Here is a 27,402-nt window from a genome sequence, read left to right on the forward strand (position 1 = left end):
AAATGTACATTGCAATCCATTTTCACCTTTGAGCTGAATAAGAAAGCAGAGTTCCTTTCTGCTCTGAGATCAAGGGCTGCTCTTTACACCAGCTTGGAAGCTTTTAAGCACTCCTTCAGTTCTCCTCTTGGCTATTAAAAGAAATGAGGGATGCAGTTCCAAGTCAAAATCTTTTAACTCTATGGAACAAACTGCACAATGTCCTGAAGATCAATAACATAGCCACTCTGAAAAAGTCAGTGCCATGGGACTGGAAGAGGAACAGTGATATAGCTGTTCAGTTGACCTTTCTTTACATAGTCTGTGGTGTTTTGTTTTATTTGTTGGGTTGGATCTAGACTTATTCATACTTGGGGTAGACTCACTGAAATCAGTGGAAGTAGGGTTACTTCTATCCATTTGTTGTTGTTATAGGCTGACAGTGTTTTTGCATGAATGCTCTCAAACACAGTTCTTGCTTACTACATTTTGAAGTAGGTGACGCGCTGCACATCACCTAAAGGCAAGTCTTAGATCACCACACTGTGCCCTCATCATGTGTTTGTGCCTCAGAAAAGCACTTCAGTTGCCCTTCTTTAATGCTGACACAGAGGGTTGTGGCTCTTGCCTCAGCTGCAGCAGGGGTGACTATCCTGAGATTTGGAGGAAATGCTGAAATCTTGCCTAAAAGTCTGCAAAGTAGCTTGTGCCTTCTGGCAATCTGCTCCAAGAGCAGGGGTCATCATGATTCATTTATTATTGCAGAGGAAGCGATACACAACACCCAGAAACCTGATCCTTTGTCCTGGGTATTGAGGCCGGGCTGTACCCTCCTCAGTCCCATAGCCTCATTGCATCTGGCAGATATGATAAGGCCTGCAAATAGCTTTATCCCCCATATGAAACTTGCTACCAATGGCTACTAACCAAGAAGGCTATGTTCTACCTCCACTGCCAGAGGCAATATTCCTCTGAATACCAGCTGCGTTGCTAGGAATTATAAGTGGGGTGAGTGCTGTTGTGGCTCAGTTCTTGCCTGTGAGCATCTCATAGGCATCTGGTTGGCCACTGCAAAAACAGGTTTTGGCCTGATCCAGTACAGTTCTTCTTCTGTTCTTATGGTAATGGAGAATCATAGAAATTTAGAGTTGGAAGGGATCCTGAGGGTCATCTAGTCTAACTCCCTGCAATGCAAGAATGTCAAATGAAACATCCACAACAGATGGCCATCCAACCTCTGCTTAAAAACCTCCCAAGGAAGTAGAGACCACCACCTCCCAAGGGAGATTGTTTCACTGTCTAAACAGCTCTTACTGTCGGAAAGTTCTTCCTGATGTTGAGTCGGAATCTCCTTTCTTCTAACTTGAAGCCATTGGTTTGAGTCCTACCCTCCAGAGCAGGAGAAAACAAGCTTGCTCCATCTTCCATGTGACAGCCCTTGGGATGTTTGAAGATGGCTATCCTATCTCCTCTCAATATCCTCTTATCCAGGCTAAACCATAGCTGTCAACCCTCCCTGCTGTTTCCCAATGCTATAATAAGGGAATTTCCTGCAAACAAAGGGAAAGGTTGACAGCTATGGGCTAAACATACCCATTTCCCTCAACCGTTCCTCATCAGACTTGGTTTTCAGACCCTTGATTATCTTGGTCGCCCTCTTCTGGTTTCTTGGTGGCTGCAGACTCTGGAACTCCTTGGCACAGGAGGTCCATCTAAGGCAGTGTTTCCCAAACTTGGGTCTCTAGCTGTTTTTGGACTTCAGTTCCCATCATCCCTGACCACTGGTCCTGCTAGCTAGGGATGATGGGATTTGTAGCCCCAAAACAGCTGGAGACCCAAGTGTGGGAAACACTGATCTAAGGTCACACCCACACCATACATTTATACCACATTTATAGTACTTCCACAGTCGTGGCTTCCCCTAAGAAACCTGAGAACTGTAGTTTGCCCCCCCACAGAACTACAATCCTCAGCACCCTTAACAAAATAGCTCCCAATATTTGGATTGGGGGGGGGGAGCCATGTGCTCTAAATGTATTATGTGGTTGGGTCAATCTTTGGTGACCTCCTGCCAGCAGGCAAAGGCAGGGTACAAAGGCAAACAAAGAAAACAAGAGACATCCTCTTGCCCAGGATGTGCATCTTCAGCACCTTTCTCGTGCCATTCAGGATGTGGGGTAATGTTAGGAGGGGCGGACAGCCTTCACTAATGTATCTTATCTCCCCCAATTGCCACTTGCGTCAAAGCAAAGTGGTTGATTTAGTTCAGACTTCCTGCCTCAGTTATAAACTGGCTGGGTATGAAATAGAAAGCCTTATGCTTCAATGCTACCAAACAACGCTGTTTGCTTACAGGGGCAGTGTCTGGGGAGATAGGGGATAACAGACAGTACTGGGAGTTTGCTGTTCCAGGCATCTTGGGATGCAGGTGACAAACACCCTAAGGGCCATAGATGAGTAGGATAGCATCTACTTTGTATGCAGAAAGTCCCGAGGTTCAGTTTCTGACACTTCCAGCTTGGGTTGGGAATGTTCTCTGGCTGAAACTCTGGAGAACTGCTGCCAGTCAGTGTAGTCAATACCGACCTAGATGGACAGTGGTCTGACTTTGTTTAAGGCAGCTTCCTATGAGACTGTGAACATATGCCATCCTGAATATATCTGTATCTATGGACTGAGGACAGGCGATTTGAAATTAAAGGCATCACTTTTTTTAAAAAATAAATTGTTATTAATTTTCACAGATAGTAAACAATGAAATAAGGATACAAAAATCAAACCACAATCTAATATTTGAACTTCTAATAAGGAATCCTGCTATTTTACAAGTCTTCTTTTGAGGTTCTTTAAACCTCAAGACTTCCTTCCACCCCCTTCTACTTTTTTTTGCATCTTACATCATTCTCTGCATTTTGTTATCATTTTTATCCAATTGTTACTCCTTATCATTTTCTAGTTCCTTACTGCTTACAAGAGCTTAATCGAACCCTGTCAATATACCAACTTGTTTACAATATTTCTGCACGTACACAATAATTTCCCCCCATTTTTTAAACTTCTCATTGTCAGAGCCTCTCAGTTTTGCCATTTCTGCATATTCCATAAGTTTTATTTGCCATTCTTCTATTGTTGGCAACCATTCTTCTTTCCATATTTGGGCTAACAGGATCTGGCTGCTGTTGTGGCGTACATAAATAATTTCTTTTGTTCTTTGGGAATTTCTGTTCCTGTTACACCTAATAAAAAAGCTTCTGGTTGTTGTTTTTTAAAGTTAGCTTAAATATTCTCTTCAATTCATTATATATCATTTCCCACTAGCTTTTAATAACCTTACATTCCCACCACATATGATGGAATGTACCCTCTTTTTCTCTGCATTTCCAACACTTATTAGAACTTGTTTTATACATTTTAGCAAGTTTTATCGGTGTTACAGACCACCGATAATCATTTTCATATAGTTCTCTTTAAGTGTGGGACATGCAGTAAATTTGAGATCCACCTTCCAAAGTTTCCCCCAACCATTCATTTTATATTATGTCCCAGATCTTTTGCCCACTTTATCATTAAACACTTAACCTCTTCATCTTTAGTTTCCCATTCCAACAGCAAATTATACATTTTCAACAGTAATTTTATATTATCCTCCACTATTTCTCTTTGAAATCTTGATATGGTGTAACTAAATCCTATCTTTTTATCATTTTTTAAAGTTTCATTTAGTTAAAAGTATTGTAACCAATCTATTACTTTCTCTCTGATTTCCTCTGATTTCCTCTGATTACAACTTTAATTGATTATCCACTTCTGTTAACAGCTCTCTGTACGTTGGCCATTTAGTCCTCATGTTAGCCTTTTTTACTGATATTACTTCTGTCGGTGAGATCTACCATGGTGGCTTTTGTTTTAATAAATCCTTATATCTCTCCCATACTTTTAAAATTGCATTTCTTATTATATGATTCTGGAATTCTTTGTGTACTTTGGTTTTATTATACCATAAATACGCATGCCAACCAAATCTATTGTCATGTCCTTCCAAATCTAAAAGATCCATGTTTTCTAATTTAATCCACTCCGAAATCCAACAGATACAGGATGCTTCATAATATATCTTTAAATCTGGTAGGGAGAAAGATCCTCTATCTTTAAGATCTGTAAGAAGTTTATATTTTATTCTCAGTCCCTTCCCTTTCTAGATAAATCTCGTAATATCTTTCTGCGATTCTTTAAAGCCGGGAGCGACTGAAACAGAAATAACATTTTTGGCAATACATTCATTTTAATCACTGATATTCTTCCCAAAAGTGACAAATTCATCGTCCCCACATCTCTAAATTCTTTTTTATTTCTTTCCATACCTTTTCATACTCGTCTTTAAATACATTAATATTGTTAGCTGTTAACCATATCCCCACATATTTAACCTTTTTGTAAATTTCTATTTCTAAGTCCTGTTGAATCTCTTTTTTATCTTTTCCTGAAAAAAATTTCACTATCAACTTAGTTTTATTTTTGTTCAACTTAAAGCCAGCCACCTGTCCAAATTCATGAATTTTCTCTAGGACTTTCAGAAGAGAATTTTTCAGATCCTCCACTGTTATTGCAAGATCATCAACATATGCCTTCAGTTTATATCCAACTGTTATACCTCTGATAGTTTCATCTACCCTAATATTTCTCACCAGGAACTCTAATGTCAAACAAACAAACAAACAAACAAACAAACAAACAATAAAGGTGACAAGGGATGCCTTGCCTTGTCCCTTTCTGTATCTTACATTTCTCTGTTATCACTTTGTTTACAATTAACCTGGCATTTTGTTCTGAATATATTGCTTCTATTCGTTTCCTAAATTTCTCTCCAAAATTCATTTCCTCAAATGCTTTTTCCGCATCAATAAAGATCAATGCTGCTTGCTCTTCATTTCTCACTTCCAGGTATTCTAGTACATCAATAATATTCCTAATATTGGCCTTCATCTGTCGACCTGGAAGGAATCCTGCCTGGCCCTGGTGTACTATTTCTAACAGTATTGCTTTCATTCTGTTTGCAGGGGCATAGCAAGGGGGGCGTAAGGGGTGGACCGCCCCATGTTCCATAATGGAGGGGGTGACAAATTATCAACAATTACTGCCCTACTAGGGCGGTTCATTAAAAACTTTTTTTTAAAAAAATGCATGCTCCAAAGGTCTTATCTTACTATACTAGGGATTATATAGCTATATATGAAATTTCATGCATATCGGTTAATATCTTGACCCTCCTCCACCAAATTAGCTTCTTTACTTTGCTGTTTTCCTATGTCATGAAGGCTGAAATTTCAGTTCAGTGGAGCACTTACTGTTCCCAACCCTAACCCTGTGGAAACCCTGTGGAAATTTGGACTTTAATTTGATTTTGAGATGTCTTTAGAAGGTAATTTAATTATTGTTTGATTTTATACCAATGTTATGTATCTGATGTTAGCCACCCTGAGCCTGACTTCGGCTGGGGAGGGCGGGATATAAATAAAAGTTTTTTATTAGTATTACTTGTTATTATTCCTTTGTAAGAAAATATGAAATAACGTAAAACCATTTTTGCAGGGGGGGAGAATCAATGGGGGGGGTGACAATAATTTTTCCGCACCGGGTACCACCTGACCTTCCTATGCCTCTGTCTGTTTGCCATTATATTTGCAAACAGTTTATAATCATTGTTCAATAATGAAATTGCTCTATAATTTGTAACCTATGTCAAGTCTGACTCTTGTTTAGGCACTAAAGTTAAGTAGGCCTCTTTCCACGTTTCTGGTACCTTCCCTTTTCCAGAATTCCATTCATTACATTCAGTAATGGGTTGATTACCAGCTTCTGTTAACTTCTTATAATATTTGGCCTAAGGCTGTCTGGTCCTGGTGATTTCCCTATTTTAGCATTATTAATTGCTTCAGAGACCTCAGAGAAATTTGCTGGTGTACTTAACGTAATTAATTTTCCTGTAAAGTATTTTACAAAAAAAAATGTTTTCTAATGTCTCTCAGATTATCAATTGTCTTTTCTTTAATCTTTAATTTATTAATAGTGTTTTTAATGCTATCTTTGCATAATTGCCATGCCAATAGTTTTCCTGGCTTGTTGGCATATTCAAAAAATAGCAGTGTGTGCTTGCTTCTGCACTTTGCACTGCCTGCTCAACCTGTACATCTTTCAAAGCAACAGATTCCACAGAGACACTATAAATTGATTCTTACACTCTCATCTCCAAAGGTAACTTGCCCAGTAAAAGTTGCCCTGGAGGGGGGAGTGTGAAATTATATTTTTGCTAGCAGCCTCACACAATGCAAGTGTTTCTCCCAGAGAGAGCTGTAGCTACATGGGAGCTAGCCGGGATTTTTGCCCTGGGTGAAGCCTTCAGAGGGGCGCCATTGAAGCTGCCAGCCTGTATGTGTGTATGCAAATATGCAAGAGTGTGTGTGTCAAACTGGGTCTTTGACCTGGGTGAAATAAAGCCTAGTTTTGCCCCTGCTTCTCTAGGTAAAAGGGACCATGTGTGTCAAAGAACACACCCAAGAAACAACACTCGCAACAGGATCTTTTCTTACCGATCACTCCTCAAGCTGAGCTAGCGAGATGGCATGCACTGAAGCCACAACCCTACTGGGAGTAGGAGGACGGGTGTCAGCATGGAACAAGGGGAAGACCCTGCTCCGCATGCAGAAACACATTTGATAGATTTGAAGGCGCACTTCCTTCTGCCAATAGGCATAGACCAAGGGGTTGGCCAAAGAGTTGCACAAGCCCATCACCCAGAGATACTTCTCTAGGAGGCGCTGCAGGGAACAGTGCTGACATGCAACCTGCACGATGCTCCCGACAAAGAAGGGTGACCAGGAGAGCGTGAAACACCCCACCAGGATGGTGATGGTGCGCAAAGCCTTTGTGTCGCTGGAGGGCTGAGGGACTCGGCAGGCTGCCTCCAGTCCAATGTGTTCGCGTTCTCGAATCTGCTGGGCATGGAGGGAGGCGATCTTCAGCAGGTGGCAGTGGAAGTAGATGAAAACAACGAAAGCTGGGAAGAAAGCCACGCAGAAGAAAGTGAGCATGTAGGTGGGCTGGAAGACTCTGAAGAAGGTGCAGAGCCCTTTGTAGCTGTCCCTCTGGAAGCTGTGAGCCATCACAGGGAGGAAGCCAACCAAGCAGGCTAAGAGCCAGAGCCCTGTGATGCAAGCCCCAACAACTGGGCTCTGCATGATTTTAAAGTAATGGAAAGGGTGCTTAACAGCCAAGTACCTGTCAAATGTGACCAGAATAACAGTGAAGATGGAGGCAGCTGAGGGGCAGGTGATGCAGGCCATTCTCAGGAGGCAATGCTTTCGGGGCGTCTGGTACTCAGGGCCGGACAGCTCCTCTGTGATGAGACTCGTGATGGTAAATCCAACCAAGAAGTCAGCAACAGCCAGATTTAAAACAAAGCACAGCCCAAGACAGCCCCCTTTCAAGATCAGCCGTACCAGTGCAACAGCTACCAGAGCATTCATCACTAGGATAAGGGAGGCCAGGATCGCAAGGATAACCCCAAACCCAACATTTCCCATGGCAGTTTTTTCTTTACCAGAAGAAAGGAGCTCTGCTGTCAGTACAAGCAACCCGAGCCGCTTCTCAGGAAGACCACCTTGCTTGCGGAACTTATTTGGGAAAAAATTCAAAACCAGGATATGGTGTGTTGAATGAGTGTCTTGCCGTTTTCTGAGAGCCTAGCGCCTTCTGCCACCTTCAGCTCACTAGCCTTGCAAAGTTCATACCGGCAACACCTGTCCAGGTGCTAGGTCTAGTCCCTCCCCCAGTTTCCAGACAACCTGAGAGAGGAGAGGAGAAATGCTTCCTGCAACTTTGCTATACAAGCAAAGGCCACATTCTCTATATGCCTCTGACAGTGTGTCTCTTGGTTCTACAGTGCTCTCAAAATGGCGTGCCTTTGTGATGAAGCCATCAGTTTATTGTATTGTATTGTATTGTATTGTATTGTATTGTATTGTATTGTATTGTATTGTATTGTATTGTATTACATTCCTAAGTTTTCTTGACAGAAAACTCTTTCTCTACTTGTACATTTCCTTGAGTAGCCATGCATGGTAAGTTAATCATGGCAGTATCATACCACTTTAAACAGTTGTTACTACCCCCCACCCAAATCCTGGGAACTGTATTTATTCAGGGTGCTGAGAGTTGTTAGGATACGCCCCCTATTCTACTCACAGAGCTACAACACTCAGAGTTCCCTGGGAAGAAGGAATGGTAATCAAACTACCAGGCTGGGTGATTTCTTTTTTTCAATATTGTGATATATCACCAGCTAGATATCATGATATCATGATGTCTGAAATAAAGACGGAGCTATGTAGAGGCTGGCTTCATGGTTTTTCCCACATCATGATTTTTGTATCACACACACACACACACACACACACACACACACACACAATTTGCAATATATTGCCAGGTCAAAAATCATGAAACCGATATCATGATAAGGACTTCAAAGCAGTTTTGGATGATATATTGATATATTGTCCAGCCCTACAAAACCACCTGAAAATTGCAGCTTTGTGAGGGAAATAGGGGTCTCCTAATAAGAGGGACGTGGGTGGCACTGTGGGTTAAATCACAGAGCCTAGGGCTTGCCGATCAGAAGGTCGGCGGTTCGAATCCCCGCGACGGGGTGAGCTCCTGTTGCTCGGTCCCTGCTCCTGCCAACCTAGCAGTTCGAAAGCAGCAGTGCAAGTAGATAAATAGGTACTGCTCCAGCGGGAAGGTAAATGGCATTTCCGTGCGCTGCTCTGGTTTGCCAGAAGCGGCTTAGTCATGCTGGCCACATGATCTGGAAGCTGTACGATGGCTCCCTCGGCCAGTAACACGAGATGAGCGCTGCAACCCCAGAGTCGTCCGTGACTGGACCTAATGGTCAGGGGTCCCTTTACCTTTTTATAAGAGGGAAATACAATTCTGGAGATGTTCACTGAGTATATAAGAGCCCTGCTGGGTAAGTTCAAAGGCCTATTTAACCCAGCACCTGAGACAAACCACAAAGTGCTGCCTACCCACCCGCTGTCCTTGCTAAGGAAGAAGCAGTGAGGATCTACATCAGGAACAAGGCAGGGATGGAGTGGAATAAAGATCTACATTGGGATCTGCTGCCCCTGTGGATCCTACTACCTGAGGTGGTTGTCCTGCAATCCAGCATTCAGTTCAATCTGATGCCTATAGGAAGCCCAGAAACAGAGCAATTAGTGCTTTCCCAGTTGTATGGAAATGTAGAGTTTATGCTAGAATTCTTGTGCCATATACAGAAACAAGATTTGTATTCTCGTTATTTGCTTTTCCATTATGTAATATACAAATGAGGAGTTACTTTTGTGTACACTGGGTTGATGCTGATGTTATGGCGAAAGCATGGTTTGGCTGCCAAATCTCAACATCAAGCTCACATGGCCTCTCCTCACACACATATACATATGCCGATTCCCTCTTGATGTCTAATTTGGAGCAATCCATAGTTTGCTGTTCCATTGAAACCTGTAACTGTGATTTAAGAAATCCACTGCAATCTATGATTTTAAATTCTGATTTGAAGGACAGGCACAGGTTTGTATGCCCACATGAGTCCAAGAATGGCGAAACCATGGCTTAGAGTTGCATGGTATCTATCCCAGCGTAAAATCTGTGTGCCTAGATTCTGCTATGGGTATTCCCTTTGTCTCCCGGATCCCACTTTGTGTCAGAAAACAGATGAGGAAAAGAGAGCCATTTTGAACTGTTTGAGAGAGCACTAGTAGCTCCTGCACAAAGGATTGCTCACTCCAGTTTTAAAGTTTCAGCCCGATCAATGACCACAGTTAGCAGCTCCAGACCAAGGCCAGCCAAGCATAAAAGCATCCCTGTTTCTACCCTGAATTGCTGCTTTACAGTACTATGGCATGTACACATAATACTATAACTCTAAAGGATGCTCCCCTGCTCAAAGAATTCTGGGCATTGTAGTTTGTTAAGGGTTGCTGGAATTGTAACTCTGTGTGGGATGAACTACTATGCCCAGACATCTTTGAGGGAAAGAATGTGCTTCAGAGGTGCTTTAAAGGTATAGTGAGCACACAGCCTACATTGCACAAGCTCAGAATTAATTTCATCTGATTCTACAAGCTAGTGAGGGAATAACAAGAAACCTGCATGCACACCCACACTATACCTTAATTTTAGTTTTGGAACTTTTATTTCTTCCATTTATGAAAATACTTGTAACAACCACTTTGTACCCCACACCAATAAACATTTCATGTATAGACAACGAAAATGATAGAGTCAAACATTAAGCAGGTTTGTATAACATTTGAAGCAGATTTGTATCAGTTAAGAGTCTTCTCATTTCTATTTGTCCCGGAGTGAGCTGTGGTTGGCTGGTGGTGAGGAGACAACCAAAATGTTGCAAAATATCAGAAGGAAGCCTTAGAAGTCTCCTGTGAATTTTGATGAGGACATTAGAATTTTACAGCAACTGCCATGAAGATATTCCCCATTGACTTTCTTTAACAACATTCCACATGGGACATCTTATAGGACCCACTAACCCCTTGCAGAAACAAAAGAATTCTAAAAGGAAATGGCCACATCTTCAAAGAAACCAGAAATGAAGTTCTTTTGAGAGTTTGAAATCATATAAGATTCTTGGCACTGACCCTATAAAGGAAGCTAGAGATGGGTATTGGGGTTTAGTTAAAAAGAATAGGGAGAAAAACCACGAGCATGTCTCCTTATTTAATTGTTTCCAACCACTTAGTTCAATAACATGACGGAGTAGGCCTACTCCTGTCTGTATGGTACTCCAGATCATCTATGAGAATGTTGCAGGATGGAGATGTAAACTGATGGACCCTAAATTTTTGCAGTATCTTCAGTTCTTTGTTGTTATTGGAACAACCTTCAGTGTGCTGTCTGTGAGGAAGAAAGAGTGGCAAATTTTATATACTTTCTGAGGATCCTACTATTAAAGCAGGCTTTCCTTTGCTTTTAAGATTCATCATGCTGCTGTTTTATTATTTATATTTAATTGAATGTTTTATCGATGGATTGGTTTTACTGATGTATTTCTTTGCATTTTTTGGTTACAAAGTTTGGTTCTCAGTAATTATATTGTTTCTATGCAGAGCACTTAGGGATTTTGTATATTAAGTGCTAACAGAAATGTTAGGATTATTAAGTTGTGGGTGGACACAGCAGATGACACAGCGATTTTCAGGCAGCTCTTGTTTATTCTCAGGCTGGAACAGAAGTGAGCTGAAGGGCTCAGCAGCCTGCTTATATAGAACTCAGCTACAATGCAACAGTAACAATTTTCTGTAGTTACCCAATCACTGAACGTCACTTTTCAATCTTTCATTTGCATGTGCGGACCTGAGTGAAAACAGCAGAATGAACTATATACACACACCCCTAGTGGCCTAGGGTGAGAACTTCAATACATAACAGGATAATAATAAATAAGTAAACAAATATTGCACGAGCTTTTGAGTTCTCCAGAACTCTTCCGTGCTCCCTTAGCAGCATTGAAATCATTTATTGTGCTTCCTCTATACTTTGGATGTCAGTATGAAAATAGCATTCCTGTGAATGAAAATCAAAGATGCATTGCACACACTCCACCCTCCCTTTACAGTGTTTTATTTGTTCTTCAAAACAACAACATATAGTTAACCGCATTATTTATTTATTTCATAAACTTTATACACTGCTTGTTTGTTTAAAAAAAAAACCCTCAACGCGGTTTACAAAAAGATAAAACAATAAAATCGATTTTTTTAAAAAAAATCACAACCGTACTTGAATTGAGTGCTGGGGATAAGGAGAGGTATATAAAGCTGAAGCAAAGACAGGCACAAACCTCATCTGATCTGTGCCACTTTATGCCCCATACTCACTCATGCACACATGCTGCCAGCGCAGCCTTACCTCTTCTGAACCCTGCGGAGTCCCTGAGACTACATTACCCAGAAGCCTTCACAGCACGGTGGGCTCGAGCAGCCAATCAGAGCAAGCGGAAGCGGTTTCCCTCCTTAACCCGCACACTTCCCCTTTTTAAAATTCGGCAAATCCCGCCCCCGCGCCCCCCCCCCAGCCTTCTGCGCGGCGCACACGAATCTACGGTTGCTCATCATGCTCTCGGGTTTTCAAGCCACGCCCCTAGAGACCGCCAATCAACAAGCCGTCGCGCAAGGCAGCTTGCAGGCGGGGTTTGCGAAGGGACCGCAACGGCGGGTTCCTCCTAGTGAAAGGATGTTTCGGGAGTATCGGCCTCGGAGGACTGCGGGACCAGCAGGTGGGCGTTGCTGGGCAACGGGGCGGGGCGGGGCAGGGCGCTGCTTCCTGTCCTGCCGGGGTCGGATGGGAGGGTGGATGGAGCGGGGTTGTCTCACCGCCGTTGTCATGGGAACCGGCAGCGGCCTGCGCTCTCAAAGAGGGCAGCTCCCCGGTTTTTGCTCACTGGCCCTATTTACCAGGTGCAGCAGCCACGATCTGCTTCCCTTAGTCGCTGCCCCCTGTTTGGACCCTATATTTGCCTTTTTAATCAACTGGGTGCGGTGGTGTAGTGGTTAGAGTTCTGAATCTAGAACCTCATATCAGATCCCCGGACCCACCCATGAAGAGCCAGCCGTGCTTTCTTAGCCTAGCCTACCTCACAGGGTTGTTGTGAGGATGAATGAGTTAGTTACAGTAGTTGGTTGGTTGGATCCAGTTAAGCCCTCTCTGAACAGACTAACGGTACTAAGTTGTTGTTGTCGTTCAGTCGTGTCCGACTCTTCGTGACCCCATGGACCAGAGCACGCCAGGCACGCCTATCCTTCACTGCCTCTCGCAGTTTGGCCAAACTCATGTTAGTAGCTTCGAGAACACTGTCCAACCATCTCATCCTCTGTCGTCCCCTTCTCCTTATGCCCTCCACCTTTCCCATCATCAGGGTCTTTTCTAGGGAGTCTTCTCTTCTCAGGAGGTGGCCAAAGTACTGGAGCCTCAACTTCAGGATCTGTCCTTCTAGTGAGCACTCAGGGCTGATTTCTTTGAGAATGGATAGGTTTGATCTTCTTGCAGTCCATGGGACTCTCAAGAGTCTCCTCCAGCAAAGGTACTAAGTTAGCCCATTCCTATTCATCTAAATGGGTCTTCCCTGTGTAGGGGTAAGGTTGGCTGTGACCTGCCATTCACATCCTGCACCTTCAACATAAATAGTATTTTACTCAGGGTGGCTAGTAGAGAAGTGAGAAACAAAAAAGTGAAATGTAATGATAATAATAAATATTTACAATAATTAGTATTTATTATTTAAGCGAATCGTAGTAACAATACAGTACAGTGATTTAAAGCAACAGCTAAAGCAGCAACCACTTATTCAGGCAGAGGGTGAAATCAAACTGCTCTAAGTAGAAAATGCTTGCCTCAGCAGTTCTGTGAATATAGAAATAGAATTTTTTTTTTTTTTTGCCTGTAATGCTGGCATTAGCAGTTTTGTGAACATAATTAATTTTGCCTGCCCTCAAATAATAGAACAGTACAGGAATGAGATTTCCAGGTCAGCCGTCTTTGGGAGGGCATTCAAAAGGCAAGGAACGGCACAGAAAAGTCTTCCTTATAGAGCCATCTTTGCTGCCTTGAGCTTCTTGAATAAGCAGTATATAAATGTTTATAATAATTCCCAATGATTTGCCCAGAATTGTATTTGTATTGTGTAAGTAAAATTTTTGCAATCATTAGCAAAAAAAATTGTATAACGTTGTTGTAAATTTGGGGGTTAGTCTTCATGATGTCTGAGTCCCTTCTAATTCCTAGGGTCCTGGATCCAGCAGGGGTTAAAATCTAGTGGAGGATCCCATTGCTGAACTAGCCAGGCAAGCTTATTGGTGAATTAATGGCCCTTTGTACTGTCCTTAGTATAACAAAGGCTATCAGTGAGAAAGCCCCAAACCACAGAGTTGTGTGAGCTGAGAGCTGCACTAGATGCAGGCAGAAGCTTGATTTCTGTTTGAATCCAAGGTTGTGACAAAATAATAATAAAAAATCCTTCCAGTAGCGCCTTAGAGACCAACTAAGTTTGTTCTTGCTCATACCGACCTATGGCAGACCAACACAGCTACCTACCTGTAACTAGAACTATGGGAGAAGTAAGTAAGACTGGTGTGCTAATGCTGTGAGCCCCTCCATCTTAGGCTCAGGTTGTGTATACAGGTAATTCTCATCCCACACTGCTTTAACTTATGTGATTGTAGCTTTGATGGGAGTGGGGAGAATAAATAAATGGAAATAAATCCACTATTCCCTGCTGTCTATTTATTTCCCCCCACTCCACCTATGCATCCAGCAGGTATTCCTTGCTCCCTGGGCTTTGGGAAGAAGGCACAAGGGCTCTGGGAGCATCTTACAACCCTCATGACTCCTTCCCAAAGCCTGGCGCCTCTGTTATCCAGCTTTGAGAAGGCAGCTTGAGGGTTATGGGATATTGCCAGAGCCTTAGCGCCACATTCCCAAAACTTGACACCTTGCTTACTTGACTTTGGGAAAACGGTATGAGGGCTCTGGCAGCATCCTTTGCACCTCCAAAGCCCAGTAACTGAGGCATCTGGATTACTGGCCTCTCAGAAGATTGAAGGAGTTCCAACAAACTTCTCAGAGCCCAGTAAGCAGCCCTCCAACGTGCGTGAGAAATAGTTTCAGGGGTTCCTGGCGATTTTGTGTTCACAAGTGGACCCCTGACATCTAACCCTTGCGTAAGATGTGAGTTTCCTGTATGTGCAAATAAACTGTATATCATAAATACACTAGTCTCTGCTGTCCCTCTGAACATGTCAGATTGTTACTAGGTGTGTGATCTTTGCTGTCTATTTTGTTCTTTCTTCAGCTTGTAAACTGTCATGTGTATAGTAATATAGAAAGGTGGTATGCAAATTAAAAGGAAAGGAAAGGAAACCAAAACATGGGCAAGTTCTTGGAACCCCTGGAATCTTGCACTGCTCAGAGATTGGGGTGGCATGCAACAATATGTTACTTAGATATATACATTATATTTTGGGGTACTCTGTATAAACCACATATTCAATATTCTGCCCAGCATAAAAAGTGGGGAAAATCTTTTGTGTAACGTCCAGTGTTTGATTAAGACAATCAATGTGCTTGTTTATTTTTTAAATCAGAAAAAGAGGTGCTTATTTTCCAGTAGGTGATTACTTGGTTACTCACCCCCCCCCCTATATTAATCTATGGACACTTAACATGCATACCAAGGTTGTGTGTAGCCGAAAGCCCAAGTGAATGTTTATTGCACATGAGCCTCTATATTAAATTGCTTCTCATGTAGAAATTTGATACCATAGAAACTGCCCTGTTGCCTTGTCCACACTGGTTTCTTTCACTGGAAGATGAAAGAAATGTCATGTGATTGCTTCCACAGTTGGAGGCAGCAATACTTCTCAAGCTGCTTGCTGGTTTCCCACAGGCAACTGTTAAGCCCAGGATGCCAGACTAGATGGACCATTGGCCTGATCCAGCAGGTGGTTCTTATGTGGTACTGCACATCATCCTATGGAACAACAGACATTCTTTTCTGTGACTATAATGGTTTCCCCTTCAGATTTATATATACCTGTGCCACTTATCAATAAAACATTTTTAGGACGATCTGAAACGGAATAATCAGATGGTCTATGATTTGATTGTGGACGAGGGTGCTGATCTGGTTTGTATTACTAAGACCTGGGTGGGCAGGCTGGGAGGAGTTGATTTGGCACAGCTGGATACTTGGTGCAGTATAAGCACAAGCTGCAGGCACAGGGAGCGGGGGGAATTTCTGTGGTCCACTGTGGCTTAGAGCTGGCTGTGAGGGTGTGTGCACTTGGTGTCAGGCCAAAGAGACAGTAAACTAGGGTTGCTACTACTACAGAATCCACCCTACTACCCAGTTGCTTCTCTGACCAAACTGGCAGGAGTCATCTTGGGTGTGGTGTTGTGGGATCCCAGAATGTTAGTTCCCTTTTTTAAAGGGAAATTCCCTTATTCCGAATAGGATTCCTCGCAAGAAAATTGAAAACTTGACAGCTATGGTTCTGGGTGATTTCAGCACTCATGCTGAGACTGCCTTTAGATTCAGGCTCAGGACTTCATGGTCTCCTTGGTAACTGCAGGACAGTCTTTAGTGGTCAGCTGTCTGACACACAGGGCAGGACATACCCAGCGGGGTATATATTGGTGTACTGCAGGGTACATATTGTCTCCAAAGTTGTTTAATATCTGCATTAAGTTATTGGCATTATTAGGAGATTTGGGCCAAGGTGTCATCAGTATGCTGATGATGCACTGCTCTATTTCTCTATATGAATCAGGAGAGGCTGTGAAAGCTCTGTATTGGTGGCAAGCTGAATGAGGGCTAACCAGCTGAGCCTGAATCCTGGCAAAGACAGAGGTCCTGTGGATGTATGGTTCCTGAGTCCAGATAATTGGACAACTGCCTGCTTTGGATGGGGTTGTACTACTTCTGAAAGAGCAGGCTTGTAGTTTAGATCAATCTCTGTTGCTAGAGACCCAGATGACCTCAGTGGCCAGAAGTGCCTTTTACCAGCTTCAGCTGGCAAGACATCTAGGGTAGTTTCTGGACTAGGATAGGTTGATCACTGTTGGCCATGCATTGGTCATCTCCAGATTGGATTATTGCAATATATTCTGTGTGGGGACTGCTCCTGACTAGTGCAAAATGATTTGACTCAACTGCTCACTGGGGCTTAGGCCATTGGTGAAAGAATTGCACTGGCTGCCAGTTAGCTACTGGGCCAAGTTCAAAATCCTGGAACTGGGATAGAAAGCGTAAGGAAGGATTGTGTGACTCCTTATATACCCAACTGCTCACTGAAGATGCCATCTTATCAGGAGGCCCATTTCGTACTTTGTAGGAATTGGGCCTTTGGGGTTATGGCAGATTCCATTTGGATGTTTCTTCCATTGCATATCAGACAGGTGCAATTTTTGTTGTCTTTTTGGTGCCTAAGGGAAAACCTTTCAGCAACCTTTTATGTGAAGATTTTTTTAAATCTCAGTCTATATGTGCATGGTTTTTTTTATCTGCATGGCAAAAGAACAGGTAATGCCTGAATATCTTTTGTAGGGAGGACCCCTTGTAGCGGTCCTCCCTACAAAAAAACTACAGAACTTCCTGCTACCCAGAGTGTACCTTTGCAGCAATATTTATTCTCTGGAATATTCACCATATTGATGTTTAGCCTTGTAAATAAGCCTACAAAAATTAACAGCCTGCTAAGAGAATAGTAGCCTGTGTCTCTATGCTGGTTGAAGATGAAGGGAAGGCTCCTCCTCCTTCACAGCCAGGTAGAAATGCAGGCTACTAACTTCTTTGTAGGATAGTAAAAAAAAAAACATGCCTTCTATCAACTAACTGCATTGTGGGAGAAGGGGCAGAGTAACGCTTCCTTCCTCTGCCATCCTATTCGCTCACCTTCAAGGAACTCCTGATCACTTAGGGCTACTAGGTGAGTTTTTAAAATACAAGGCTGTATGAATATCTGCTGATCTTGGTTTCCCCCCACCTCTTTTCTGTTTCAAAGTTATGGTTACAAAATAAGCATGTTGGGAAGTTTAAAAGGTTGTTTTTTTAGTGTGAATTCTTAAGAAGAAAGAGGTACTGGTTTCTCTTGAGGGTTAAGTTATGGCAAAGATAACTCACAAGGCAGGCAGCCAGCAAGATTGGGGCTTGCCAATTGCATGCTGCTTCTCAATGATCCTAGGACTGAAATCCTTTGCAAATTCACAGATGAGCATGCCGTTAATTACTTCGCCACCTGCTCTCTGGCCGTCTCCCCATAATGTTCAGGATTTAGTCTCTTACAGAGTCACTGATTGGTAACTGATGGGGACAGATGCAGCAGTGGGCAGCAATTCATTTAAAAAAAAGAGTTCTATGCATCCCAGCGTTTCCAATTGCCTGCTGTGTAGCTTTATTGACGTTAAGCTCTCCTCTTGTTACGCTGGCTGCTGGCACTTGGTTTGTTTGCAGGGTCCAGCACAGCATATACGTCACACACAGGCTGAACTGTGTTACTAGTTTGTGTTTATATGATGGTGTGGTTGTGTGGGTAGCAAGATAAAACACGCTGAGACTGAAGAGCACTCTTTGCGAAGTACCATCATGTTTTTTGTGCATTTCACAGGTATGGTTTGCATTCTGGTGTAATGAGATTCACCTTGGGAGGTTTTCGACTCCAATATGTTTGCCATGAGCAGTCTTAGTTTGCGATGGGGTGGTGGAGAGTATAGTCTACAGACACCAACAGTCAAGTGAGATCAGTGCTCTAGCCAGAGTGCCTGCAGCCAAGTATAACACTGAATCTGAGCTCCCGGATCTCTTGGATTATATGGATTCAGCAAGAGCACGGTTTAAATATGGAATAGTTGGAGTTAAATCCACAGTGTATCTGGTCAAACTGGTGCTCTTGATAGCCTTTTAATGCGGTTTCCCTGGCTTTTAGCCTTCCCAATCTGCCTTGGAGTCATCAAAGGCTCTGTGTTTGGGAGGGGAGGTTCAGAAGAGCTTTCAGGATTTTAATTTTTTTATCTCATTTTTTTTTCTAGACTTTCATTTTCTAAATCTCTTTCTGTGCGGCTTGAAATGTGTTATGGGAAGGATTTGGAATTGGTTCTTTGAATATGTTTTTTATAATAAATGTTGAAACAGACAGTATTTAAACAGATGGGCAATGGCTTCTTAACATCTAGTTGTGGCTTGAAACAGAAGCAAGCCACTCCTAGGTGCAAGGGGACTGTAGGAAAATAGGTCATCTCTGAATCTCAAGTTTCAGTGTAATGGGAAAAATTAATAATATTCATATCCAGAACTCAATTGAAATTACCTCAAACTGGAAATCAAGCTCTGTTCTTTATGCAGATTGCCGCCACTGTTGATAGGTAAGCACTTTGTGACTGGTGAATATTAAAGATTAAAATTAGCTTATCTTGGCCAAAAGTATGAAAGCTGGTGTGCTGACTCCATTCTTTCCCCGTTTTTTGCAGCTGCTTATACTTCCAAAGCATGCTTTATGAGTTTCATTGTGTAGTTATCATAGTCAGTCTCTTCTGTATGTGCAGCATGCATCTGACAAAGGAAGCCTGTGGCACAGCATCCCTGCAGTGTTTTTAGATTTTATAGGTCAAGGTGTCTCCCTGCTACATGAACGTTTTGGAGGACAAAGTGGACTTAGCTATTAGCCTTTACAATAGTCATCTTCATCATACAGTGGTAGAGGCCAATGAAACAAGTCAGTAGTAGCAGTAGCAGGTTCAGATAGAAGCAGTAGCATAATAGGTTTATTTAGACCACTTGAAAGTCACAGAAAGTGAGCTGTCAGATTTCACAGCTCTTCATCAGGCAAGATGTGTAATTTTTTTAAAGAGAAAAATGTTGCTGATAGAAGGCATGGTAAGAGCCAAATTAAACATGACTGCAATTGCAGTTTGCCGTTGAGTGCAGGTCCACCCCACCACCCACATAAATTGAAGTTGCAGAACCCCCCACCCCCAATTCAGATCTGAATTGCAATGGGGGACGGGTTAAAACCTACAACTATACTAGGCTTAAAGGCTACATTACACTATAGTTCCAATATGGTTAGGGTCTTTGGTGTTCACAGTTGGGCGTGTGTATGTGTGCACCAGAAAAACATATACTTCTGCTTCATTGACTACCCAAAAGCATTTGACTGTGTCGACCACAGCAAACTATGGCAAGTTCTTAAAGAAATGGGAGTGCCGGATCACCTCATTTGTCTCCTGAGAAATCTCTATGTGGGACAAGAAGCTACAGTTAGAACTGGATATGGAACAACTGATTGGTTCAAAATTGGGAAAGGAGTACGACAAGGCTGTATATTGTCTCCCTGCTTATTTAACTTATATGCAGAATTCATCATGTGAAAGGCTGGACTGGATGAATCCCAAGCCGGAATTAAGATTGCTGGAAGAAATATCAACAACCTCAGATATGCTGATGACACAACCTTGATGGCAGAAAGTGAGGAGGAATTAAAGAACCTTTTAATGAGGGTGAAAGAGGAGAGCGCAAAATATGGTCTGAAGCTCAACATCAAAAAAACTAAGATCATGGCCACTGGTCCCATCACCTCCTGGCAAATAGAAGGGGAAGAAATGGAGGCAGTGAGAGATTTTACTTTCTTGGGCTCCATGATCACTGCAGATGGCGACAGCAGTCCCAAAATTAAAAGACGCCTACTTCTTGGGAGGAAAGCAATGACAAACCTAGACAGCATCTTAAAAAGCTGAGACATCACCTTGCCGACAAAGGTCCGTATAGTTAAAGCTATGGTTTTCCCAGTAGTAATGTATGGAAGTGAGAGCTGGACCATAAAGAAGATTGATCACTGAAGAATTGATGCTTTTGAATTATGGTGCTGGAGGAGACTCTTGAGAGTCCAATGGACTGCAAAAAGATCAAACTTATCCATCCTTAAAGAAATCAGCCCTCAGTGCTCACTGGAAGGGCAGATCCTGAAGCTGAGGCTCCAGTACTTTGGCCACCTCATGAGAAGAGAAGACTCACTGGAAAAGACCCTGATGTTGGGAAAGATGGAGGGCACAAGGAGAAGGGGACGACAGAGGATGAGATGGTTGGACAGTGTTCTCGAAGCAACTAACATGAGTTTGGCCAAACTGCGAGAGGCAGTGAAGGATAGGCGTGCCTGGCGTGCTCTGGTCCATGGGGTCAGGAAGAGTCGGACACAACTGAACAACAACAACAACAACAACGAATGTGTGCACCAGCATTTAAGGGCAGAACTATGCAGCTGAGGTCACAAATAGTTGGGCCCTTAAGATACTGTACTAATTAAGGAAGCTCTTAAGATTGTGCCAAGGGCAAAATATATTACTGGTAAATTGCATCAAAGTATACTGGGATGGAGAAACAACAATTGCTTCCCATTGAAAATGTTAAAGAACAACAGATATTTGAAACTGATTCTATTGCTGATCAGGGCACCTTTGTATTCTTTGAGGAATACCAAATTTATTGTCAAGCAATTATAGAAAAGGAGGAAGTCTACCTTTTACCACCTAATGCTGTCACTTTTTCTATGTATGAAACAAAATGTCTCAAATAGAAGCCAGAATGGAAAGTAATACAGTGTGGTTGTACATATTACTTTCCACTTTGGTCTCTATTGACTTTGCTTTTAGTAGATACACAAGTTATAATCTCCAGTTTCATTTTTGGGGTCTGTTTTAGCTTCCCCAAACAGGTTATTTATAATTAGGTAAATATGGAGCAATGTTTTTAGGCAATGTATGTGTTTTGTTTCCTTTGGGTCCCCCCCCCCTCCATATTTTTCCTTTGAAATATATGGGACTACTGATGGCACAGTGTGTAATTGTATCACTGTTGTAAGCCTTTAGATTTAATCTTTAGATTTAGCTGAATTTGCAACTAAGAAGTTGGCAATTGTTTTTTCAGACTTTGCTTTAAATTTCTATGCCAGTTCTTCATAAAAAGGAGAGGCGCAGCTCTTGGCTCTGTAGCTTTAAAAACTGTAGTTTTAAAAACATGGGTAGGCAAACTAAGGCCCGCAGGCCGATCAGGCCCAATTGCCTTCTGGATCCGGCCCACGGATGGTCCGGGAATCACCACGTGGATCACCAGCGCACACATTTTTTCCCCTCTCCCTCCCTCTCCCTCACATGGTGGCACCTCCCCCTCCCTCCCTCCTCCTGGCTTCTCCCCACCCTGCCTAGAGAAGGAAGAGGGCTGGGTTTTGTTGGTGCCAGCAGCAGCAGCACTCAAGCGGCTGCCATTTTAAGCAGGCCCTCTCCAGAGCCCTTTTGCACGCTGCTCATCGTCCCTTCGCTGCCAGCCCCCGCCACTCGCAAGACACAGGTAAGCAGCCGCCAGGGCTCGTGGTGCTCTTGCATCAACCCCCCCCAAATAGTCCGGCCCCCCACAAGGTCTGAGGGACAGTGGACCAGCCCCCTGCTGAAAAAGTTTGCTGACCTCTGTTTTAAAACAATGGGAGTGAGGAAGCTAGAGTAGCAGCATAGATATTTTCTGCCCTATTCATGATGCGGGCCATATTTAGCTGTTTTGCAAGTTATTCCTTATGAACAGGGGCGGAGGAAGCCTCTGCGCTGCCAGGGGCGGCGGCGCAGAGGCATACCCCTGGAGGAGGGGCACAACGCATGCGTTGTGACGTCATTGTGTTGTCACGACGCACGTGGATGCTGCTGAAAGGGGGAAAAGGGGAAGCTTCCCCTTTTCCCCCTTTCTGCGGCTTTATTTTCTGTGCGAGGGGCGGGCCAGTGAGGAGGGGGTGTCATGCCAGCGACAAGCATGATGCCCGCTCCTCGTTGGCCCACCCCGCGCCGAAAAAAAGCTGTGGAAAGGGGGAAAAAGGGAAGCAGAGCAGGCGCGTTCAAGTGCCTGCTTTGCCCCCCTCCGTTCCCCCTACCAGCGGCTTTTTTTCTGTGTGAGGGGCGGGCCAGTGAGGAGGGGCCGTCATGCCAGTGATAAGCGTAACGCCCCCTCCTCGCTGGCCCACCCCTCGTGCCGAAAAATAGCCACTGGAAGGGGGAAAAGGCGGCATGCCCCCGTTCGGGGCCTGGCGGGGCGGGGTAGAGGGGGGCTGGCCAAAGTGTCACCCCCCTCCCTGGAACACGGGGCGGGCCACCACCCCCCGCTCCCTTGCTCCACCCCTGCTTATGAATTTGAGCTGTCACCATCCTAACAGCATAATTGAAATCCAATGTCTCCTGGGCTGAGTGTGTTTGCAGTAGGTAGATCTTGGGTTGTGCCAGTGCAACCCCATCATCTCTGGTGAGCAGTTTAGATGCAGTTTATTTTATTTTAATTTGCTTTCCAAATAACCAGTCACACTTTTTTTGTCAATATGATTTAAATAAATGATGGCTGCAGATCCTATGCATGCTTATTTGGGAGCAGGTTGGAACATCAGAGAATTTTAGTGGAAGTGGAAATTGCCACTATTTCTATCTAAGGTCCAGAACAGAAATCAATCCAGCAAGTACAATCTTTATTCTCCTGCAATGTTCTTGTTTCAACCAATTCATAGTAGGTTTATTTATTTACATTGTTTTTACATTTCTTTTATATTGAATTGATTGGTGTGGAAATATTTTTGTCATTGATTATGTAAGTTACATGAAATAGCAGACCGTGAGTCAACTAGTGCAGTATTTTGTGGAAACTGCATTGATTGTGCTGAAGACAGGGTGGAATGGAAATTGTAGCCTTAACACCTAGAGGAACAAGCCGTATTAAACTCAGTGAGACTTAAAACAGTACCAAGTAAACATGCAAGGGAATAAGTTTTGCAGCCCTGTTTTGAATTGTAACTTGCAAGACTATTTTGCAGACTATGTACATCTTTATACCATAGAATGGGGTGGCACTGTGGTCTAAACCCCAGAGCCTAGGGCTTGCCGATCAGAAGGTCGGCGGTTTGAATCCCCACGATTGGGTGAGCTCCCGTTGCTTGGTCCCTGCTCCTGCCAACCTAGCAGTTCGAAAGCAGCAGTGCAAGTAGATAAATAGGTACCGCTCTGGCGGGAAGGTAAACGCCATTTCCGTGTGCTGCTCCGGTTCGCCAGAAGCGGCTTAGTCATGCTGGCCAAATGACCCAGAAGCTGTATGCTGCCTCCCTCGGCCAGTAAAGCGAGATGAGCACCACAACCCTAGAGTCGTCCGCGACTGGACCTAACGGTCAGGGGTCCCTTTACCTTTAATAGGCATTCTGTGTAACTAAGGAACCCTGGGAGTTGTGATGTATCTATGTATAGGGTAAACTTTGTACTGATCAGCTGCATAAGCCCCTTGGTGCTATTTTCTTTGTGCATTTCTGCAGGCCACACCCTTGGGCACATGGCAATAACAACATTGTAACCAAGCAGCTTGCGGATTGTATTCGCAATTGCTGGTGGTTTCACAATTCCTTTAAAATTAGCTTCAGTATTTCAAGAATTCACTTGTGTCTTGGATTAGGGGTTCCAAGTCCTTCAATCATATTCCAGGCGCTTTGCATTCTTTTCATTTGCTGCTTGGAAAGTGTGGACTGCTAAGTAACTTGAACAGATGGTTCCCCAAGCTTTGGCTTTGCTGTGAACTCCTCCAACTACAAACGTATCCTTATGAGCCATGTCAGAGTTCCCAAAATCAGGATATGGTGATTAAGGCATGTATCTGACATAAGGCGAACTGTACTAAGTCTGGTCATTCTTTAATTTCACTTGCTACTTTTGTCATACAACAGTCACAGGCAAGTGCTTCAATGTTTGGTTTTGGTTTGTTGATGTTGTAATAGCAGCACAAAGATTCTCTGTCACCACATCAAGTTTTTGGCTCTGTCACCACATCAAGTTTTTATTGCTGTTTTTGGCTGCTTAATTAACTCTTTAATCCCTACCCCTACTGAAGTTAAACTTTTGTGTATGTAACTCAGATGAGCAAACACTTATCCCCTCTTTATCCCTACCTTCCTCGCTTTATTTCCCGTGTTAGGTTATAGATGGTAAACTCCGCTGGGCCTGTCATTATCCTCTGCAAAGTGGCAGGCAGATAGATGGTGCTATATAAATAATTAATTTACAAAAGGACCATATTGGGACCATCTCTGTAAGGGAGCTATAGGATTGGGCAGAATTGACTGTTTTGGTTCTCTGTCACTTTTGTATGTGTTTATTCATATGTCTGGTCTGCCCCATTTAAAAGCAGTGCTGGGGGAGGGAGGATCACATTTCTGAATATATGTTTCTCAAAACAATGCAATTTAAAACATGTACGTTTTTGCTTTAAAAATACATTGCAAAATGTAAATATGTGCAAATCCCAAAGGATAATTACTGGTATATTCTGACTTGCAACTTTCAGAAGTGCAGATCAAGTTATGGTAGTTCATAGCAAAGAAATAATAATTTTCTCAAACATCTCTAGAAAGGTGACTGAAAAAGAGGATCTTTGCTTAGCTCCTTTGTTTAGTTCCTCTTGCTCTTGATGGAGCTAGGCTGGGAAATATTCTCAAGCTCTTAGAAGATTGCTTTGGCTTAGATAGATTGAAGGAAGTGTAAGTGAGCTTGTGTATGCGACTGGGTACAATCAGTCTTTTATCTGGAAGGAGACTGGCTTCCTTCTCTTGGCCCTGGGAGTATAAAATGGAGAGGAGAGAACCACGTACACTACCTTGTGCTTCTTGGAGTATATGTGGTATATACCGTATTGGCCTGAATATAAGCCGCACCCGAATATAAGCCGCACCTTTAAAATTCAGGGGGGGGGGAGACGATACCCAAATATAGGCCACCCCCTTAAAATTCTGCAGGCACTCACACCTGCTCCGTTTTACCATATGTCTATTTCAGCAGCGATATCATAAAAGCCAGTTTTTGTAAGGTCGCAAATTTAAGCCATGCTTTAACTTTTCACAGTCAGAATTTGGGGGGGAAGTCAGGCTTATATTCAGGCCAATACACAGTAAATGAAATAAAATAAAATAAAATTGAGAGGTGTTGTAACAACATGTCTGTGTGCAATGAGTCTATGTTTGGTAGGTTGCAAATTGTGTGGCCCTGGTGTATGCAGAACTGAAGTCTATGCATTTACTTTAAGCATCTCCGTTCAGAGTTTTCCATTATGTCTGTTCCAGCATTCTGGCAAGAGAGAAGACTGTCACTATTGCAGCCTTGGTTCCAGGTGCAGGAAATGTAAACCTGACTATGTAGGGAATGCTCTAGCAGTAAATGTTTATCGTTCTGAAGTGCCCCAAGACTCTCCAACCATCCCAGTGATGGCTAAGACTTGTTGCCGCTACTCTCACCAGGGCTCTGGGATTAGCATAGGGTTTAACACCTAGCATCATCAAATAAAGTTCTGTCCTCAAGAGGCAAGTCTGCTTGAGATGCAACATGCCAGGATAATTCCTTCACAACAGCTCATTCCCTCTTTGCTACAAAAGGACCCTTTCACTTCTCCAGGTTCTTCTTATGTGATAAGTTATATTGGTGAAAACTTAGTCAAGATGTTCTGTTCAATTAAGCTTTCCTCTTGCTTTTGAGGTGTTGCAATGCTAGACAGTCTTACCACTTGTATCCTGTATTTGTTGTCATAACCAATTGTGCTAGGTGCCAAGGTAAATTGCAAACAAATTTCTGAAGCTTGTGTCTCTCTTCTCTCCCCCCCCCATTTCCTAGTACCACAACACAAAGCTGGACTTCAGATTTCTATGGAAGGTATTCAGCACCAGCAGCATCAGTGGCCATCAATTATTAAGTCCCTGTTTCTTGTTTCTTTTTAAAATTAATTTATTTTTTAAACTACTAGAGCAGAGAATAATCTAAGTATACATAAAAAGGTAAAGGGACCCCTGACCATTAGGTCTAGTCATGTCCGACTCTGGTGAACCAGAGCAGCGCATGGAAACGGCATTTGCCGACCACTTTTCCTAGCAGTGCATCAGTAGGTGAATAGTGCAGTGTTTTCTTGTATTACTTCAGGATTTTCTCTCTCTGAGGCTGTGTTGTGAAAACATTTGGCTTGCACTTTATTGAGGATTTTTTTTGAAAATTAGAAGGGATCAAATGCTATTCTTAACAAATTATTCCCTTTCCTGTCTCTCTCAGGACTAAACAACCTGCCCTTTGACCCTGGCAATAGCAAACCTCTGCCATTCAACAGCAGGGACAGCCCTGCTGAAAATGGAGGCGAGGCAAGCCAGAAACGGAAGAGGATAAATTTGCCTACAGGTAGGCCATGATGTGTGCATGTGGTGTAGTAAGCTGTGTTTGTGCCTGGGGATGTCTTAACTATGAATGGGGGATACAAGAACACAACTGGACAGACACAGAAGATGGTACTGGGGAAGTTCTTTCCTCTCCATAACCACTTCTGTCTCTCCATTCTTGTCTTATTGTTAACATGCACATGAAGCTGCTGGGAGAAATAGAGTTTGATGAGATTGCACTCCACCTGAAGGACCAGGCACACAGTCTGAGGGATTCTCCTGGACTTGCTGTTTTCTAGGAAGTTGCTGATGGAATCTGTTCCCAGAAATAACTGATACATAAGATGTTACTCTATCTGGAGAAAGTGGAGCTGGCCACAGTAGTCCATAATTGAATCCCAATTATCCTACTTTTAACATGCTGTATGTGGGGCTGTCCTCAAACACTGTTCAAAAGCTTCAGCTGGTACAGAATGCATTCCCCAGTTGCCTTGGGGGGCCAGATGACTAGAGCATATAACACCAATTCTACACTAGCCACTCTTATTACCAGTGAGTTTTCAGGCCCAAATAAAGTGTTGGTGGTTACTTTTTAAAATCTAAATGG

The 27,402-nt window shown here is 43.1% G+C and overlaps 2 protein-coding genes across 4 annotated transcripts in view; one reads left to right on the forward strand and one right to left on the reverse strand.

Annotated features, from left to right (window-relative positions):
* Window positions 1–6,569: 6,569 nt before the first annotated feature.
* GPR119 (G protein-coupled receptor 119) lies at window positions 6,570–7,559 on the reverse strand. The gene has a single exon (XM_033138263.1). The coding sequence runs from the start codon at window positions 7,557–7,559 to the stop codon at window positions 6,570–6,572; it is 990 nt and encodes a 329-aa protein (XP_032994154.1).
* Window positions 7,560–12,240: 4,681 nt separating this feature from the next.
* Window positions 12,241–27,402, forward strand: part of ENOX2 (ecto-NOX disulfide-thiol exchanger 2) — a 40,324-nt gene continuing 25,162 nt past the window's right edge. The window contains exons 1-2 of one of the 3 annotated variants that reach the window (XM_033137227.1): window positions 12,241–12,331; window positions 26,695–26,817. In XM_033137227.1, the coding sequence (XP_032993118.1) occupies window positions 12,289–12,331; window positions 26,695–26,817 (166 nt within the window). In that variant the 5' untranslated portion in view covers window positions 12,241–12,288. Of the gene's footprint in view, window positions 12,332–18,093; window positions 18,216–26,694; window positions 26,818–27,402 lie in introns of those variants that run through there. The other 2 variants (XM_033137226.1, XM_033137228.1) reach the window with 2 other exon arrangements.

The sequence above is a fragment of the Lacerta agilis genome, chromosome Z, assembly GCF_009819535.1.
Source record: "Lacerta agilis isolate rLacAgi1 chromosome Z, rLacAgi1.pri, whole genome shotgun sequence".
Taxonomy (NCBI): Eukaryota; Metazoa; Chordata; class Lepidosauria; order Squamata; family Lacertidae; genus Lacerta; species Lacerta agilis.

Bases quoted from the DNA above. Each gene is read 5' to 3' on its own strand.
- GPR119 (XM_033138263.1), bottom strand. From the start codon at position 7,559: ATGGGAAATGTTGGGTTTGGGGTTATCCTTGCGATCCTGGCCTCCCTT.